At 41.6% G+C, this 17955-nt stretch overlaps 1 protein-coding gene and 1 pseudogene across 1 annotated transcript; one reads left to right on the top strand and one right to left on the bottom strand.

Annotated features, from left to right (window-relative positions):
* The first annotated feature begins 599 nt into the window (after window positions 1–599).
* On the top strand, window positions 600–2897 carry LOC135634285 (uncharacterized; annotated as a pseudogene).
* LOC135634284 (ATP sulfurylase 1, chloroplastic-like) lies at window positions 2877–6776 on the bottom strand. The gene is made up of 5 exons (XM_065144646.1): window positions 6106–6776; window positions 4889–5294; window positions 4038–4298; window positions 3358–3444; window positions 2877–3269 (listed from the first exon to the last, which is right to left on the bottom strand). The coding sequence occupies exons 1-5, from the start codon at window positions 6636–6638 to the stop codon at window positions 3132–3134; spliced, it is 1425 nt and encodes a 474-aa protein (XP_065000718.1). The 5' UTR covers window positions 6639–6776; the 3' UTR covers window positions 2877–3131.
* Between the last annotated feature and the right edge of the window lie 11179 nt (window positions 6777–17955).

Raw genomic sequence — 17955 nt, 5'->3', positions numbered from 1 at the left:
ACATGGTGGCATATGCCCTAAAGTTGGCAAGTGACATTTGATGAGTAACTCATAATATATTATGCGTCAGCATATGTCATATAAGTAGACTTTAACGTTTGTTAACTCAGACTTAATGAGATTAGCTTATATGCTATGTTTTAATAATTTAAAAATTATTTTATACATGAATAAATCAATCAAAACTACATGAGTTAAAATAGACCTTAATTCTAAATTATACGAGTCATTATATTAATAGTTTATTATGAATTCGAACTTGACGGAATAAATTTATATGCAATATTTTTTAAATATAAAAATTATTTTAAATATAAATAAACCATAAAAAAAAAAAAAAAAAAAGGCAAAGATCAAACTACAATAGCTGAGGGGCTAAAATGGACAACCCCAATATCTAACACCTTCAATTTTGGTCTCGAATGCCTCTTTTCCAACGGTTAAAAAACCTTCCTATGCAATTAATCGATAAGTATTTATTATTATTACTTTTATTATTGTTATTGACGTAATAGTTATGGCTGTTAACGAGCAGATTGTGATTACCGGGGTAATATCGTCATTTAGCCGGTTTACTTACTCTTTAAGGCTCTTCGGCGTGAGGTCTGATGATCGAACACAAGCCGTCTCGCTGCTTTGTGTGCGTGAAAAGGAGACAGCAGAGTTAGGATTAAGAAGAGGGCGAGATCTGACTTAAGAAGATCGGTGTAGTGTCGCCGGACGGAGATGACGCCCGGTGTCGGCTACGGAGCCACCGAGGAGCAGCGCCTTGAGCGGCATGTGGGGTGCATTGCCGGGTTCCTCCAGCTGTTCGACCGCCACAACGTTCTCGCCTGGCGCCGCCATGCGACCTGCTCCGTGAGAATTTGTAAGGATAAAAGATGCCATTTTTCGTGCGTTTCGTTGCTGCTTTTCTAAAGGTTGGATGGCATGTTTCAGACTACCGGATCGACGCCCCCGTCCGAGAGGTCGGAGGTTTCGTCAGCGTCTTTATTGAAGGAGAGCCACCCGCAACCGTCGTCGCCGGAGATCCGGGACTAGGCGGAGTCGCCGCCGCGGCGGTCGCTTCCGCTGCCTCTCCCAGTCTTCGAGGCCAAGCACGGGGCGAGGATTAGGGATGCACTACGGCGACAACGAGAACCGGCTGAGTATGCGGGGAATCGACGAACCAGGGAAAGATTTGGAGACGCTGAAGCAAATCCTAGAGGCGCTCCAGCTGAAGGGCCTCCTCCATTCCAAGCCCTCGGATCACGGCGCCACCGGCCGCCGCATTCGTATCTACGATAACCAGGGCCCCGATCGTCATCATGAAGCCGACCTCCAAGCCTCCACGGCGGCCATCAAGCGAGCAGCAGCGGCCCAGATCCGGCGTCGCTCGTCGGAGTGCTCCGCCAGTCCGCCGCGAGCAGGTGGCATCGGTCGATCATAGCATCAGGGGAGGAAACGAGCGGAGTAATCGAGCTCCGAGATCGCCGGAGAGCCCGATCTCGCCGGTGCACCGGAGAGCATCAAATGCGGCAGCCCGGAGCCCGCTGTCCCAGCGGGGAATGCCGAACGTCAGCTCCCCAAAATCCAATCCGAAAAGGGCGGGGCCAGATCTGCTGCCCGTCCGATCGCCGAGGAGACGAAGGCCAACGGCGAACGCATCTCCCATGGAGAGGGTTCACCCGCCGGCGGAGGACGATGCCTCCACCACCGTCTCCGAGAGTAGCATCAATGCCTCCTCTCGATTGGACTTCGAGGTAGTAAATCCCGCCAACTAATGCCAACACCAGTCTATACTCATAAACCCATTGCGTTAGTTTGAATCGAGGGATGCTGTGATGCAGAGATCGGGGCGAAGTTTGTTGGAACGGTGCGACAAGCTGTTACAAGGCATTGCGGCGTTTACGGAGGCGGAGCGGGACACCGCGGCGGACCAGCAGCCGAGCCCCGTCTCGGTGGTCGACTCGTCGTCCTACCTCGGCGAGGAGGGTTCGCCCTGGCCCCTCGCCAAGCGCTCCATCGACTTCAAAGGTAAACGCCCTTTCTCCCTTGCCAGTTGTCGCGACCGTGGCGGCGTAGACCAAGAACGGTTATTTTTTTATCGACTGCGGCCTCCCGCTTGACGTTTAATCACCGTCCATTTCCTAATATTCTTCGAACACTGATGCAATCTAGTCCGCAGATCAACTGGCGGACGACTGGAAAGAGGAGCCGTGGTCAACGTATGAAGTGGGCGAGATTGGTGCGCCCGTGGCAATGGACCCGGACTACGCCTACGTGTGCGACGTCCTCCGCGCGTCCGAACGCTACGGGGACGCCTCCGACGCGGCGTACGCGGCCCTGGAGAACGGCCGCTGCCGCCGACGAGGAGGCCCGGCCCGCTACCCGTCCAAGACAGCCCGTCTCCACCGCCGCCTCGTCTTCGACGCCGTGGCCGAGATCCTGGATCGCAAGCACCACGTGTCACCGTGGGACGTCTTCGCGCGGGGAGACGGGGAGGAGGGGGAGAAGGCGCTGCAACGGGTTTGGGCGGAGTTCCAGCGACTCCGGGAGCAGGTGGCGGCGGCGGACGATCACGAGGGAACTGCGTGCGGGGCCGTGAGGAACGACCTCGCAGCGGCGCGCCCCGACGGGTGGGTCCGGCCCGCCGCCGAGATGTCCGACGTGGTCCTCGAGATTGAGCGGCTGATCTTTAAGGATCTCGTCGCCGAGACCATCCGTGACCTTGGCGCCCGGGAGCCCCTCCGCCTTCACCGCCGCAAGCTCGTCTTCTGAAAACCCAAGACAAAGAAACTTTGCTCGCCTGATGTTTGTTTGAATGCCTCTAGCGTTGTAGCCAAGGCCGTCTACCGGAGTGCAGATGTAAGAGTGAAAATCGAGGAACAGAACAATAAAGAGAAGATGGTTTCATATCCTCTGCTCTCATTTCCTCGTGCATCTGAATTCATCTAATACAATAAGATCTGACATAGTTCTACGACAAGCCGTGGCGTACACATCAAGTAGTTCACGGCTTCAGTCCGTCTTCTTTCTCACATAGTTCTACGACAAGCCGTAGTGTACACATCAAGTAGGTCAGGGCTTCATTCCGTCTTCTTTCATCAAAGGAATCGAAGAGTTGCCTGACGAGCAAAATCTTCAAGGATTCAAGCGGGAACAGCTTCACGAGACCTGTTGGTCTCCTGTGGGGTCACACTGTCATAGTAGTCCACTAATACTTTCCATCCACCAGGGCACATAAAGCCATCTGGGGGATCCTCTCTGTTCTTTGCGAGAGTCCGCATCTACAATGGAGAATTCAAGGAATCAGCAACACTTCAGGAGCATTCTCTATGGCATTGATTAGAACGTTCAGAAGCAGAGCGGGGTTACCTTTGTACCAGAGATGAAGAGGAAATCCTGAGGTCTGGATGGATCAAAGAAGGCCATTTTCTGCTGCTTTTTGTCATAGGCAGCAACCTAAACTCATTAAAAAACAATTACTTGTAAGCCACATCAAGCCCTGACATATTTAGTAGATAAATCTTCTATGTTGCGTCGTTTATCCATAAAACATGTATTCCCAAAAGGTAAAGATATAAAACCTTACAAAATCATCAAACGATTGCATCAATGCTGAAAGCCTATGTAAAATCACCTAATGATCCATCATTTTCCTCAATTTCCAATGATGAAACAAACAAAAATAAGCCGTATTGACACCTACTTTGTAGTGCATACATAACCTTATAAATGTTGGCAACAAAAACAGTTTGTGATAAGATAAGATAATGACATTGATGTGAAACATACAACAGACAAACTAATAAGTTCCTGCTGCATTTCATCATTTTTTTCATTATTCTGATCTTAACCTCTGCATTCAATTGGTGTCAGCAAGTAATGCATATTTATTACAATTTGCTTGCCTGATGTACTTAAATCTAATTGTAGATAGTAAAGATGTTCATCTTAATCAAGAAATAGAAGCTTATTCTCGATAAATATAGGCGATATGACCATTTTAAGCAATTTGTCTATTGAAGCTGATATTTTGTAGAGGCTTGAAATACCTTGAATGGAAGGATGTTAAGCCTTTCAAGACCTGGAGCCATACCGAGTACCTTCTTCCCATGGTCAGCATCATAAAGGTCCCTTTTCTCTATCGGGTGACTCATACCTGCCGGGTCTCTGCCCACAATGTAAAAATTTGCACCAGCATTTATGCGAGATTTTGCATGCCACTGAACTTCGGTTGGGCCAGCATAGTGCATGGGAGAGGGGAAGATAGCAACGACCGTGGTTTCTGGGTTAAGAACACCATCCTCAAGAACCTATAAATATATAAAACAGAAAGGTGTAAAGCATATATATATTACAGTCACTTAAATTTAGGGTATCAAAAATTCCATTGATCAAGTGTGAAACCACAGGAAAAAGCTGGTGATGTGAACTTAGCAGTGGATTGTATCACTTTATATATCTAGAAGAAGGTAAAATCATTGGAGAACTTGAAATCTCTCTCTGAAAATATAACTTTGTATTTGTATGTATAAGTTCCTGTAAACTTTCAATATATGCTTTGTGTTTATATAATCTTTTGCAAGATGTATATACATTAAAATGAGACATAAATATCCATCCACTACATTCACATGCACCTGAATCCTGAATGTACATACACCTACAGAAGCAAGACAGCAGCCATCCAGATAAACAGAAATATATGAACACATAAAATTGGCTACTCCCTGTGTGTGCGAACAGACAGAAAAGTAAAGCCTAGGTCATGGAAGGACTTATGCTAAGACTTCGATGGTGTAGAGGTATTTAAGAATAGATTCTACATGGAAATGGATGTAAAAAATTGTTAGTTATCTTGAAATTATCATAAAAATTATTTGATAATTGTATTGGTACTAACCTTCTCATGTTGCTTCATTCTCCAATGAAGTGGTACATCATCTGCTTTTGTATAGCCTCCCAAGGGATGAAGCAAAAGAACTGGGTTTCTGTAGCCCATTTCTAGAAGACGTCTGCGAGTGTCTGTCATGAGCAAGGCATGACCATTGTGTACAGGATTACGCAGCTGGAAAGCAAATACAGCATCTGCATCGCGCCTGGAAAATTCTTCACGGAGTTCAGCAGGCGATAGACGATACTGATCGAGACCATCATTATACTTGATTCGTTCTATAACCTCCAAGTCTCCACCAATTAGCCAATTACCAGCTTTTGTTATTGCTTCCTCGACATATGGCAGCCCAGGAACTGTTGTTCCCCAAGTTCTTGCGATTCGTTCTTCTTTGTTATGCTTATAGATCTCAATGCTAAATCAAGAAACAATAAATAAGAATTTTGAAATGAGATGAAATCTACAATATTTAGAAAGCTCAACATATTGCTAAAAACAACAGTGTCAGAGCATAATCTCTTGGCATTACAGCCTAGTCAGGAAGGAACAGCACTAGTAAACAAGTGGAGCCTAATAGTAAAACTAGCAAAGCAATATTGTAAATGACATGATATGTTTGCATTGTCAAAAACAATTCTATCTATTAACTTGTAACAAGAATTCAGAAATCAGCATTTATGATGCAATTGCGTTTCCCAACAAGTATGCATTCTATTCATTCAAAGATCACTATCAACGGGGCAGGTTTCTGGTCAACATATCACTATAACAAAGACCAGCAGTCCAAATCATGGACACTTTTGGCATCAAAGAAACCATCTAAGCCAAATTAATATCAATTAATCCACTGCCTTCCCATCATCCATGGATTTTGGGTAAATGACAAAGTACAGAATAGCAGTATCACCATAAAAATGTACAGACAAGTTTGAACTATCCATCGAATTAATATATGACTCTACCACTTGAACTAATAAAGCAACAAAATTTAGTTATTAGCGTCGATCACAAATAATTACCAAACAATATATCACACATTTACCTGCTAAGATATTACAAAAAATTATAATAAATCACTGAAAACGATGTGAGAGTGATTCTTTAGATTCAGACACCGAACATAAACTACTGATTCCAAATGAATAATCAAGCCATCGTCACAAGAGAAGAAATTTCATCAATACAGGTCAGGCAATCACATAAACTGAGAAGAAGGGTATACTTACTCGCTCAAGATGGCGACCGGCTTGTCCCGGGCGTCAACAAGCGCGACCTTGCGACGGTCGCCGATGGCCCGTTTCTGGGCGTCGTCGATCGCGAGCACGATCGGGAGCGACATGTTGACGACGGACCCGTCTCCGAGGCGGAGACAGTTGAAATGAAGCGTTTGGAGGAACTCTGCTTCCCTCATGAACCCGCCAAGAGGGCTCGCCCACCCTTCGCTCAGCACGTGCACCCACTCGAGATCGATCCTCGAAAGCCTGATCTGCAGGCACCCTGCCGCCTCCTGGCGCAGCGCCTCCCTCGCCGGGCCCTCTGGCGCGACGACGTCCACCAGCCTCCCGCCGTCGGGCTCGATCAGGCTGCAGGAGGCGGCGGCGGCACGGCGGGCTACAGAGCTCCGGCGTCCGGCGACGGCGAAGGAGAGGTGGCGGGGAAGCGCGAGGCGGAGGCTGGCGGGGAGCTGCGGCCTCGAGGCATTGGGAATCGGAAGGGGAAAGTTGGGGGATTTGGCGACGAAGGTGGCCGTGGGAGCCATTGATGGGGAAAAAACGTGTCTTTTTTCCTTCCTTTTTCCCCCTTTTCTTCCTCACAAAGCACTCAATATAATTAGAATTGGGCGTGGAATAGAAATGCGATCAATGTCGTATGACTTAATAAAAGGAGAGTTGGACATGGCGAATGGAAGGAATGCACCGTGACAGACAATGCGGGCACATTCATAACAGATGACAGGGTGTGTTGGGGGGATGAACCTAGAAAATGGGAAATTGCTTTAGCCACTTCGTAGTCAAATATTGGGTTCTTTCGCTGTTTTTCATTTTCTTAATCCTTTATTTTCACATGATTAATTGTTTGATGCTTCTTGGATGGTTCCTCAGTTTGACTTCCTCAGTCCAATGGTTGACCAATCTAATAATAAGGTTAATGTTAGCACAGCACAGTGATGCAATGTATATATATATATATATATATATATATATATATATATATATATATATATATATATATATATATATATATATATATATATATATATATATATATGTGTATATACATGTATATAAATATATATATATATATATATGCATATATATATATATATGTATATATATATGTATATATGTATATATGTATATACATATATGTATATATATGTACATATATATGTATATATAAATATATGTACATATATATACATATATGTATATATACATACATATATGTACATATACATACATATATGTACATATATATATAGATATGTATATATATATATATATATGTATATATATATGTGTATATATATATATGTATATATATATATGTGTATATATATATATGTATATATATATGTGTATATATATATATGTATATATATATATGTGTATATATATATATATGTATATATATATATATATATATGTGTATATATATATATGTATATATTATTAGGATCAAGAGCGATAGGGGGTGAATTAGTACGGTAGTAAAATCATGTCAACTTCGTAAAATCTCATCGTAAGTTGGAAACCAATTTTGGAAATTTAACTTGAAACACGTGTTCTTAAATATATTGAAAGAAGTAAGCAAGTAAAATGGTTTGCAGTAAAATAAATGACAATAATAGAAATGCAAATCAGAGAGTACGTCAATTTTATAGGTTCAGTCGATGTGACCTATATCCACTCTGTCGATTCACCTTCCGTCAATGCCACTAACATCCACTATCGGTCTTCCTTCAATAAACAAAGATCAATCACCTTTTACAACTCAATCCTCCTTTTACCGGGTTTAGTAGATAACCCTTACACTCCCACTTACTCTTCTCTCAAACTATTCTAACACTTAGAACTTTGAGAGGAGTTCACACAAGATTGTGTTAGGATCGGAGAGGCACTAAGAGGGGGGGGTGAATTAGTGCAGCGGATTAAAACTTTGGTTTTAGAAAAACTTTCGTACGATAAGAACGGAACTTGAAAAGCTTAATCTTGAAAACGTATTCTTAAATATGTGCAGCAAAAGTAATAAGGAACTTAAAGCATATAAGAAGGTTTGCAATAATGTAAATAGCAATAATAAAATGCAAACCAAGAATCACGCCGATTTTAGAGTGGTTCGGTCAAATGACCTACTCCACTTGCGAGGCCCCTCTTCGATGAGGCTCCCACCTTCCACTAGCAAGTCTCTTGAAATGGAAGGGTAAATACCCCTCTTACAACTCTTTACGAGCGGTTCACTCTCTTACAAATTTTCGAGAAGAGATGAGGTGAACACTAGCAAATTGAAAAGAAGACAAGCTAACACTTTTCTAAGACCTTTCTCTCAAACTTTTGCTACCCAAAAAGTTGTTGTCTCAGCTGAGATTTGAGGGGTATTTATAGGCCTCAAGAGGATTCAAATTTGGGCTCCAAAAATTTGAATTCTCTTATGTTCCCGATGCTGGCGGTGCCACCGCCTGTCAGTGGCGGTGCCACCGCCTGCAACTGTCAAACGTTGACAGTGCTGGGCGGTGCCACCGCCCAGCCCAAGCGGTGCCACCGCCTATAGTGTTTTCAGCCCGTCTACAGTGTTTTCAGCCTACTTAGTTTGGCTTCAATCTTGGCCCAAACTAATCCGAACTCGGGCCCAATTGGCCCCTACTTAGGTTATAGGATTAATACCTAATCCTAACCCTAATTAACATATTAACTACAAATTTAAAGATATTTTCTAAGCTCTTACAAAGTTCGTAAGTCAAGACTTCTTCCGGCGAGCTTCCGACGAACTTCCGACGGTCTTCCGATAAACTCTCGGAAACCATTCTGCGGACTCCCGGCAAGCTCCTAGACTTCACGATTTGATCTTGGCGAGTTCCAACGAGCTTCTTCGGCAAGCTCCGATCTTTCTCGGCGAGCTCCGCGAACTTCCAACGAACCTTCCGGCGAGCTTCCGAAAATCCCTTCGGCAAGCTCCCTACTCATTCTCGGCTAGTTCCGGCAACATTCCCGACGAACCTTCGGACTTCCGTCGAACTCTTGAACTACCAACGAATCCTTCGTGCTTGACTCCGCACTTTGTTTCGCTTTATGTCTTCATCATTATCATAGTTAATCCTGCACAGCAAGCCAAAACTCTACTCCGATCTAGACAGTTATTACAACGTGAATCGACATTACGTTGCCCGGTATGTCATTGGTTGGCGCTTCGTCCGATTCTTCAACGCATCGTCCTCTCTTGCGGCTTGTTGCCTAATCGGCGGTTGACCTCCGCAACCCCGATATCCTTGGTGCAATTCCGCTCTTGGCCCGATGCCCGACGTCCGAAGCCTTCTGCCATCCAATATCCTAACGTGATCTCCTCCGGCGCAACGTCAATTCCTCTTGCGTTAACTGTCTAATCCTGATCGAGTAGACCTGCATCACTCAAAATGCAGTTAAACATCTAAACACAATCAATTAGTTTCATCATCAAAATCCGAGATTCAACAATCTCCCCCTTTTTGATGATGACAACTAATTGATGACTAACGGAGTTAACCTTAACTCCCCGGAGTTTAACCAAACTCCCCCTATCAATATGCCATTGATAGAACACTTGGATTATCCCAAATCCAAGTAACATTCATCATATGTTATGAAAAACATTTAAACCATCATGCAAATATATATAAAATATTCAATTCAATGCATGAAGTCATCAATATACTTCTCCCCCTATGTCATCAACAAAAAGGAGAAGTACCTACTCTTATGTGTTTAGAAATAAAAAGTTCCATACATTGCATGAAACACATAGTAACAAATTTTATCATCATGCAATCTAGCAATTAAAGATGTGTAAGTTTAGCATGTTTGCTTTTCTTGAGATAACAACTAATTGCTTCTCTTTAGACTACAAGCTAGCAATTTTCATGATATGCACGTTTCACAATATACAAGCTAGCAAAAATTTCGAAAGAAAATGTAAGATAGCTTTCTTGTGTAAGCTCATAATTCTTGCTTCCTATTGCAATGTGCAAGTTACAAGTTTTGTTTCTTGAGATAGGCAAGATAGCACTTTTGCAATTTTTGTTTCTTAAGATAGGCAAGCTTGTGATGTTCAAAATAACAAGCTCTTTCTTCTATAAGTGTCATTTTTGCTTTCTTTGCAAAGTGTAAGCTAGCAAAATGTTTGAAAAAGTGATCAAGTTTTGCAACATACAAGCTAGCAAAAATGTCAAACTAGCAAGAGATAATGTTTTACACGAGGCAAGCAAACAATTTGGCAAATGTTATATTTGCATCTTCTCTTTTGAGAAGTGCAAATTTTGCTTTCATCTTGAATTGTGCAAGCTAGTTAGTTTGCCTCTTTTCATGATGTCCATGCTAGAAATTCTTGCTCCCCTTTGTCATTGTCAAAAAGAAGAGAAGACCCTTATATCAATTTTCATATTATGACAAAGGTAAGTATTATTCTTATTTGTGCATTATTATATATTCAAATTAAAACATACACAATTTCAATAACCTTATTTTTTATGCACGATACCGAAAAATAAATCAATCATCATTGATAAGCATATCATACATGATACTCAAACATTAAAATTTTCAAGCATTTATCAACATGTTGATCATGATACTAAACATTCATCATTTAAAGCATTCATGATACACATCATATGCAATACATCACATAAAAAGCATAAGTGTTGCATGCATCATTTTAGCAACAATTCGTAGCATTTCATCATATGACAAGATATCAGTAAGTAAAATTACAATGCTAGTTCTTGATATCTTAATATGATGCAAACATGGCATATGGCAATCATAGCATTTCGATTATCAATTTACCATATATTCCGATGCAAGCTTCTTTTGATATCTCAACATAATTCAAATTTAAATATGACACTTATAGTATCAATTCATATATTTCTCCCCCTTTGTCATTACCGAAAAGAAGGGAGAAATCGATGGCCAAAAGATTTTAATCATTATACAAGCCAACTTACAAAATCATGTCATGATATCAAGAAAATTCAAGAAGGACATGATTCATTCAATAAATCCTTTTAATAGAGCAAAAGGATTATACAACCAAGGATCATGATTAAAATATATCAATATCATAGATCAAGTCATGATTCGTGATTCATCATAAAGCAAATTAATTTTCAATCATCTCAGAAGGCTTTTAAGGAATTTTTGAAACATAGGAGAATGATTAATTGAAGTATGTAATGTTTCAATTAAATTCAAGTCATGAATACCAATACTTTCATATTGTGAGTATCAATTCATGAATACCAAAAGATATTATTTGTGATTCCAATTTTACAAGATCAAGATTATGATTTAAATAAAACTTATTCAAATTAAAATCGGTAACTTGAAACTCATAATCAAGTCATCAAAATCAATTTCGAGATTCACAAAATATCATGAAATCATTCATCTTGATCCGATGGGAAAAACATTTTCTTTTTAAGTGATTCTTTAACACATCATCAAAATCTCATTCATAATTCAAGTGATTTACAAGATATCATAAATGAATTTATCACTTGTATTTCATCAAAAATCGAGAACTTTAGAGATAGAAAATGATTGAAGCATTTAACAAGATTGAAGCATGATTCATATTTAAAATGTATCTAATGTCGTAAATACGAATCAAGCATTTGTCAAATTTGAAATCATCCTCAAAATTACATTCAATAAATTTATATATGACAAGCATAGATTTATTGAAAAATCAATAACATAGAGGATTGTATTTCATTTTTATAAATTTCTATTCATGTGTTTTGCTTCTTATAAGCATGCCTTTGCTTTAAAAAGAAATGTCAACATTCAAGATAGAAAGGCAAATTTTGTCATAAAGATATATTAAGTCGAATCGCATTAAGCATGTAGCATTTTCCAAAAGATTTGATTCAAAATATTCACATAATTCATGAAATGAGTTCATTAATTTCAATAGGATAGAGAATCCATTTTCATGTCATGCAATTGATTTCATATGAGCATATTTAAAATTTTCATGTAAAAACTATGCATCATGTTGAGAGCAAAATCATCGTTATGTTTTCTTCTATCTATTAATCACATTTGGTGTGTAAGCATTATCATAAAACATGTCATTATCATGATGTTTAATTTGTAGCAAACAATGCATCTAGTTTTGAAACTAAAATCAACATGAATTTATCACGATCATACATATGTATTTAATTTTTGTTTGTGTTTCATTTTGGATTGAGTAAAAGAAAATGTTTATGAAAGTGTTGAGCATCATGTTTAGAACCGAAAGCATCATCACCATCAAGGCATCATTCCAAAACATAGGGTATCATCATTTTAAATTCTCATGCATAATATCAAAATACACAATTATAGATTAATCCTATTAAACATAATCATGCAAATTAATTTTTATGTCAAAACCATACATCAAAATCCAATACGAAAATCATAAACATTCATGGAATTTTGTATTATCACAAATTAAGCAATCATCATTCATAATTTTTAATTTTTCAAAAATACTAGAAAGAAAAGAAAAAAAAATCCTACTAACTAAGTTAAGCACTCATGTAATTTCAAAATAATTCAAGAGAGTTGAGTTACTTACCTTGTAGTCGAAGCTCGTCAAAGCCCAATTCGCCGTTTCACCTTTGGAAGTTTTTGATTCATCCTTGGTTGCCTTCCTCTTCTTTGGCCTTTTCCTCCGTTCAAGTTCATTGTTTATTTTAGATTTTTGTTTAATGAACTTATTAAGAGTTAATGTTCGAAGTTCAAGTTCATCATTGTCCTCATCACTTGAGTCATCGCTCAAGTGGTATTCATTTGTCCGGAGTTCCAAATCCTTCCTGTTCTTTGGAAGGTGGTCCAACTGTTCATTGTGTTCATCATGTGCATTGCGCACCATTTCATATGTTATCAATGAGCCGATAAGTTCTTCAATTGGAAAAATATTTAAATCTTTTGTTTCTTGTATTACCGTTACTTTTGATTCCCAAACTTTAGAAAGTGATCGTAAAACTTTACTAACAAGTTCAAAATTCGAGAAACATTTGCCAAGAGCTTGTAAACCATTGACGACATCCATAAAACGGGTGTACATGTCAACAATGGTTTCGCTCGGCTTCATTTGAAAAAGCTCGAAATCATGCATTAAAATGTTAACTTTCGAGTCTTTGACTCTACTAGTTCCCTCGTGTGTGATTTCAAGTGTTCGCCAAATATCAAAAGCCGTTTTGCACGTAGAAATCCGATTGAACTCATTCTTGTCTAAAGCGCAAAATAAGGCATTCATAGCCTTTGCGTTTAAAGAAAAATACTTCTTCTCCAAATCCGACCATTCGTTCATCGGTTTAGAGGGTAGTTGAAAACCGTTTTCAACAATATTCCATAAATCCAAATTCATAGAAATCAAGAAAACTCTCATTATAGTTTTCCAATAAGTGTAGTCCAATCCGTTAAACAATGGTGGACGAAAAACCGATAAGCCCTCTTGAAAGCCATGAAGAGCCATTTCTCTCGGGTGTAAATCCGAAATGAGAAATACCGGGCTCTGATACCAACTGTTAGGATCGGAGAGGCACTAAGAGGGGGGGGGGTGAATTAGTGCAGCGGATTAAAACTTTGGTTTTAGAAAAACTTTCGTACGATAAGAACGGAACTTGAAAAGCTTAATCTTGAAAACGTATTCTTAAATATGTGCAGCAAAAGTAATAAGGAACTTAAAGCATATAAGAAGGTTTGCAATAATGTAAATAGCAATAATAAAATGCAAACCAAGAATCACGCCGATTTTAGAGTGGTTCGGTCAAATGACCTACTCCACTTGCGAGGCCCCTCTTCGATGAGGCTCCCACCTTCCACTAGCAAGTCTCTTGAAATGGAAGGGTAAATACCCCTCTTACAACTCTTTACAAGCGGTTCACTCTCTTACAGATTTTCGAGAAGAGATGAGGTGAACACTAGCAAATTGAAAAGAAGACAAGCTAACACTTTTCTAAGACCTTTCTCTCAAACTTTTGCTACCCAAAAAGTTGTTGTCTCAGCTGAGATTTGAGGGGTATTTATAGGCCTCAAGAGGATTCAAATTTGGGCTCCAAAAATTTGAATTCTCTTATGTTCCCGATGCTGGCGGTGCCACCGCCTGTCAGTGGCGGTGCCACCGCCTGCAACTGTCAAACGTTGACAGTGCTGGGCGGTGCCACCGCCCAACCCAAGCGGTGCTACCGCCCAGCTCTCGGGCACTGGGCGGTGCCACCACCTATAGTGTTTTCAGCCCGTCTACAGTGTTTTCAGCCTACTTAGTTTGGCTTCAATCTTGGCCCAAACTAATCCGAACTCGGGCCCAATTGGCCCCTACTTAGGTTATAGGATTAATACCTAATCCTAACCCTAATTAACATACTAACTACGAATTTAAAGACATTTTCTAAGCTATTACAAAGTTCGTAAGTCAAGACTTCTTCCGGCGAGCTTCCGACGAACTTCCGACGGTCTTCCGATAAACTCTCGGAAACCATTCTGCGGACTCCCGGCAAGCTCCTAGACTTCACGATTTGATCTTGGCGAGTTCCAACAAGCTTCTTCGGCAAGCTCCGATCTTTCTCGGCGAGCTCCGCGAACTTCCAACGAACCTTCCGGCGAGCTTCCGAAAATCCCTTCGGCAAGCTCCCTACTCATTCTCGGCTAGTTCCGGCAGCATTCCCGACGAACCTTCGGACTTCCGTCGAACTCTTGAACTCCCAATGAATCCTTCATGCTTGACTCCGCACTTTGTTTCGCTTTATGTCTTCATCGTTATCGTAGTTAATCCTGCACAGCAAGCCAAAACTCTACTCTGATCTAGACAGTTATTACAACACGAATCGACATTACGTTGCTCGGCATGTCATTGGTTGGCGCTTCGTCCGATTCTTCAACGCATCGTCCTCTCTTGCGGCTTGTTGCCCAATCGGCGGTTGACCTCCGCAACCCCGATATCCTTGGTGCAATTCCGCTCTTGGCCCGATGCCCGACGTCCGAAGCCTTCTGCCATCCAATATCCTAACGTGATCTCCTCCGGCGCAACGTCAATTCCTCTTGCGTTAACTGTCTAATCCTGATCGAGTAGACCTGCATCACTCAAAATGCAGTTAAACATCTAAACACAATCAATTAGTTTCATCATCAAAATCCGAGATTCAACAGATTGTAGCAGCGTTTCTTTCCTTTTTCACTCTCAAGACTTGTGTCTTTTAACCAGGGATGAGAGGAGTATTTTATAGGTTTTATGTTAATTCAAACTTGGAACCTAAAAAATATCTCATCCCGGGTTTCTTGGGTTTGGGCAGTACCACCGCTTGTGATAGGCGGTACCACCACTAGTGTCAGTCTAACACTGACACTACACTAGGCGGTACCACCGCCTAGTCCGGCTATACCACCACCTAGTCTGGTGGTACCACCGCTTGGCAACCTGCCACTAGGCGGTACCATCGCCCAAACTGACTGTACCACCACCTGGCACCCTGCCATGGGCGGTTTCACCACTCAAACTAGCGGTACCACCGCCTGACACAGTCTCAGAGACTATGCCACGACAGTGTCACCTCTTGGGGCAATGTTTGGGCCGTTCATTGGGCCCAACACAGTCCTTACATGGGCCCAACTGACTCCTAATTGGGTTGGCCCAAACCCAAACCCAATTACATGCTAACTACGATTCCTAAGACATATTCTAAGCAAAACAAGTACATAAGTCTAGTTTCTTCTAGTGAGCTTCCGGCGACCTTGCAGCGAACTTCCGACGATCTCTCAGTAATGTTCCAGTAGACTCCCGACAAGCTGTTGGACTTCATGATGATCTTCTTAGCGAGTTCTGATGAGCTTCTCTAGCAAGCTCCGAGACTTCTTAGTTGGTTCATGTAGAACTTCTGACGAACTCCCAACGAAATCGCGTTTGTGACTCCGGGACTTCATTTTGCTTTATGCCTTGCTAGGGTAGTTAATCCTGCATATGTAAAAACATACTTCGATCTAGACAATTAATATTAAGCATTAATCATGTTGTCTGACATGTCATTGGTCCTTCGACGCTTCGCCTGATTCTTCATTGCATCTTCTTCTCTTTCGGCCTATTGCCCAATCGGCCAATTGACTCCATAGCTTCGATATCCTAGATGCAATTTCTGCTCTTCTTAGCCCGATACACGAATCCATGGCCCATAGCCTTCTGTATATATGTCGGCCGATCCTTCGATTCGACGTCTAATCTTCTGAGATGTTCCACCGGCCCAACATGATTCTTCCTACTTTAATTGTCTCATCCTGATCGAAGCATCATGCGTTACTCAAAAATACAGATTAAATCATAAACACTCATCAATTAGTTTCATCATCAAAATCGGAGATTCATCAAATATACATATACATATATGTATAAATAAATAAATAAATATATATATATATGTATATATATATATATATGTATGTATATATATATATATGTATATATATATATATATGTTGAATCTCGGATTTTGATGATGAAGTCAATTGTCATTTGTTGTCTAATCTATGTGTTGAGATAAGTGTGCAGGATTAACTACGATGAAAGTTAGACAAGCAGCAGGAGTTGCGCCGGAGTCAAGTTCATAATCACGTTGGGAGTTCGAGAGTTCGACGGAAGTTCGGACGGTCGTCGGAGGTTCTGCGAGAACAGATCCGAGAAGTCCAGAAGCTTGCCAAGCGAAGCTCGTCGGAACTCGCCAAGTGGATCGTCGCAAAGTCCAGGAGTTTGCCGGAAGTCCGCAGAAGAATCACCGAGGGTTCATCGGATGATTGACGGAAGTTCGCCGGAAACTCGCCGGAAGAAGCGATTGACGCATCGGAGCAAAGCTGCAGAAATTGTCTTAGATTTAATCGTAGTTAGCACATTGATTAAGTTGGAAAATGGGAGGTGATCCCATTAGCTTAATCTTGGGGCAATTGGGCCCCTGAAAAGATTGAAATTGGGCCGAATGGAGCTAACCATTCGGACCCTGATTGCACCAGGAGGTGCAACCGCCTAGGCTAGGAGGTGGCACCGCCTGGGCTAAGCCTCCCAGCGAGACTGGGCGGTGCAACCTCCCCAGCCAGGAGGTGGCACCGCCTGAGCTCAGTCTTCGAGCTAGACTGGGCGGTGCAACCTCCCTGACAGAGAGGTGGCACCGCCTGAGCTCAGTCTTCGAGCTAGACTGGGCAGTGCAACCTCCATGACAGAGAGGTGGCACCGCCTGAGCTCAGTCTTCGAGCAAGACTGGGCGGTGCAACCTCCCTGACAGAGAGGTGGCACCGCCTGAGCTCGGTCTTCGAGCTCTGCCAGGCGGTGCAACCTCTCCATTCAAGAGGTGCAACCGCCTGATCCCGAAATTCCGAGATTTGATCGTTTTGAGCTCCAAATTTGAATTGGGTTGGGGCCTATAAATACCCCACCCATTCAGCACTGAAGGGAAAAAGATCTACACCGAATTCTTGATCTTTTCAGTGATTCTAAGTGCTCAAATTTGTGTAAAGTCCAAAAGTTCTCCTCTTTTCTGTTCTTCAAGTCTTGAGTTGTAAAGAGAGGAGAGAAAGGATCTGTAAGGGTTGTCTCCTGAGCCCGTCAAAAGGAGAGAAACTGTAAAAGGGTAGTTGGCCTTTGCCTATTGAAGGAAGGCCCCTAGTTGACGTCGGTGACCTCGCCGGTGGAGGAAGCCAAAAGTGGAGTAGGTCAAGACTGACCGAACCACTCTAAATCTCTGGTTTACGTTTATTTTAAGCACTTTATCATTACTGCAAACCTCCTACGTAGCTACTGCTCTCTGCGCTTTTACGAACAAGTTTCTAAGTTATAATCTTTTTGAATCT

This window comes from Musa acuminata, chromosome BXJ3-3, assembly GCF_036884655.1.
Source record: "Musa acuminata AAA Group cultivar baxijiao chromosome BXJ3-3, Cavendish_Baxijiao_AAA, whole genome shotgun sequence".
Lineage (NCBI taxonomy): Eukaryota > Viridiplantae > Streptophyta > Magnoliopsida > Zingiberales > Musaceae > Musa > Musa acuminata.
This window is presented reverse-complemented; position numbering and strand designations above follow the sequence as displayed.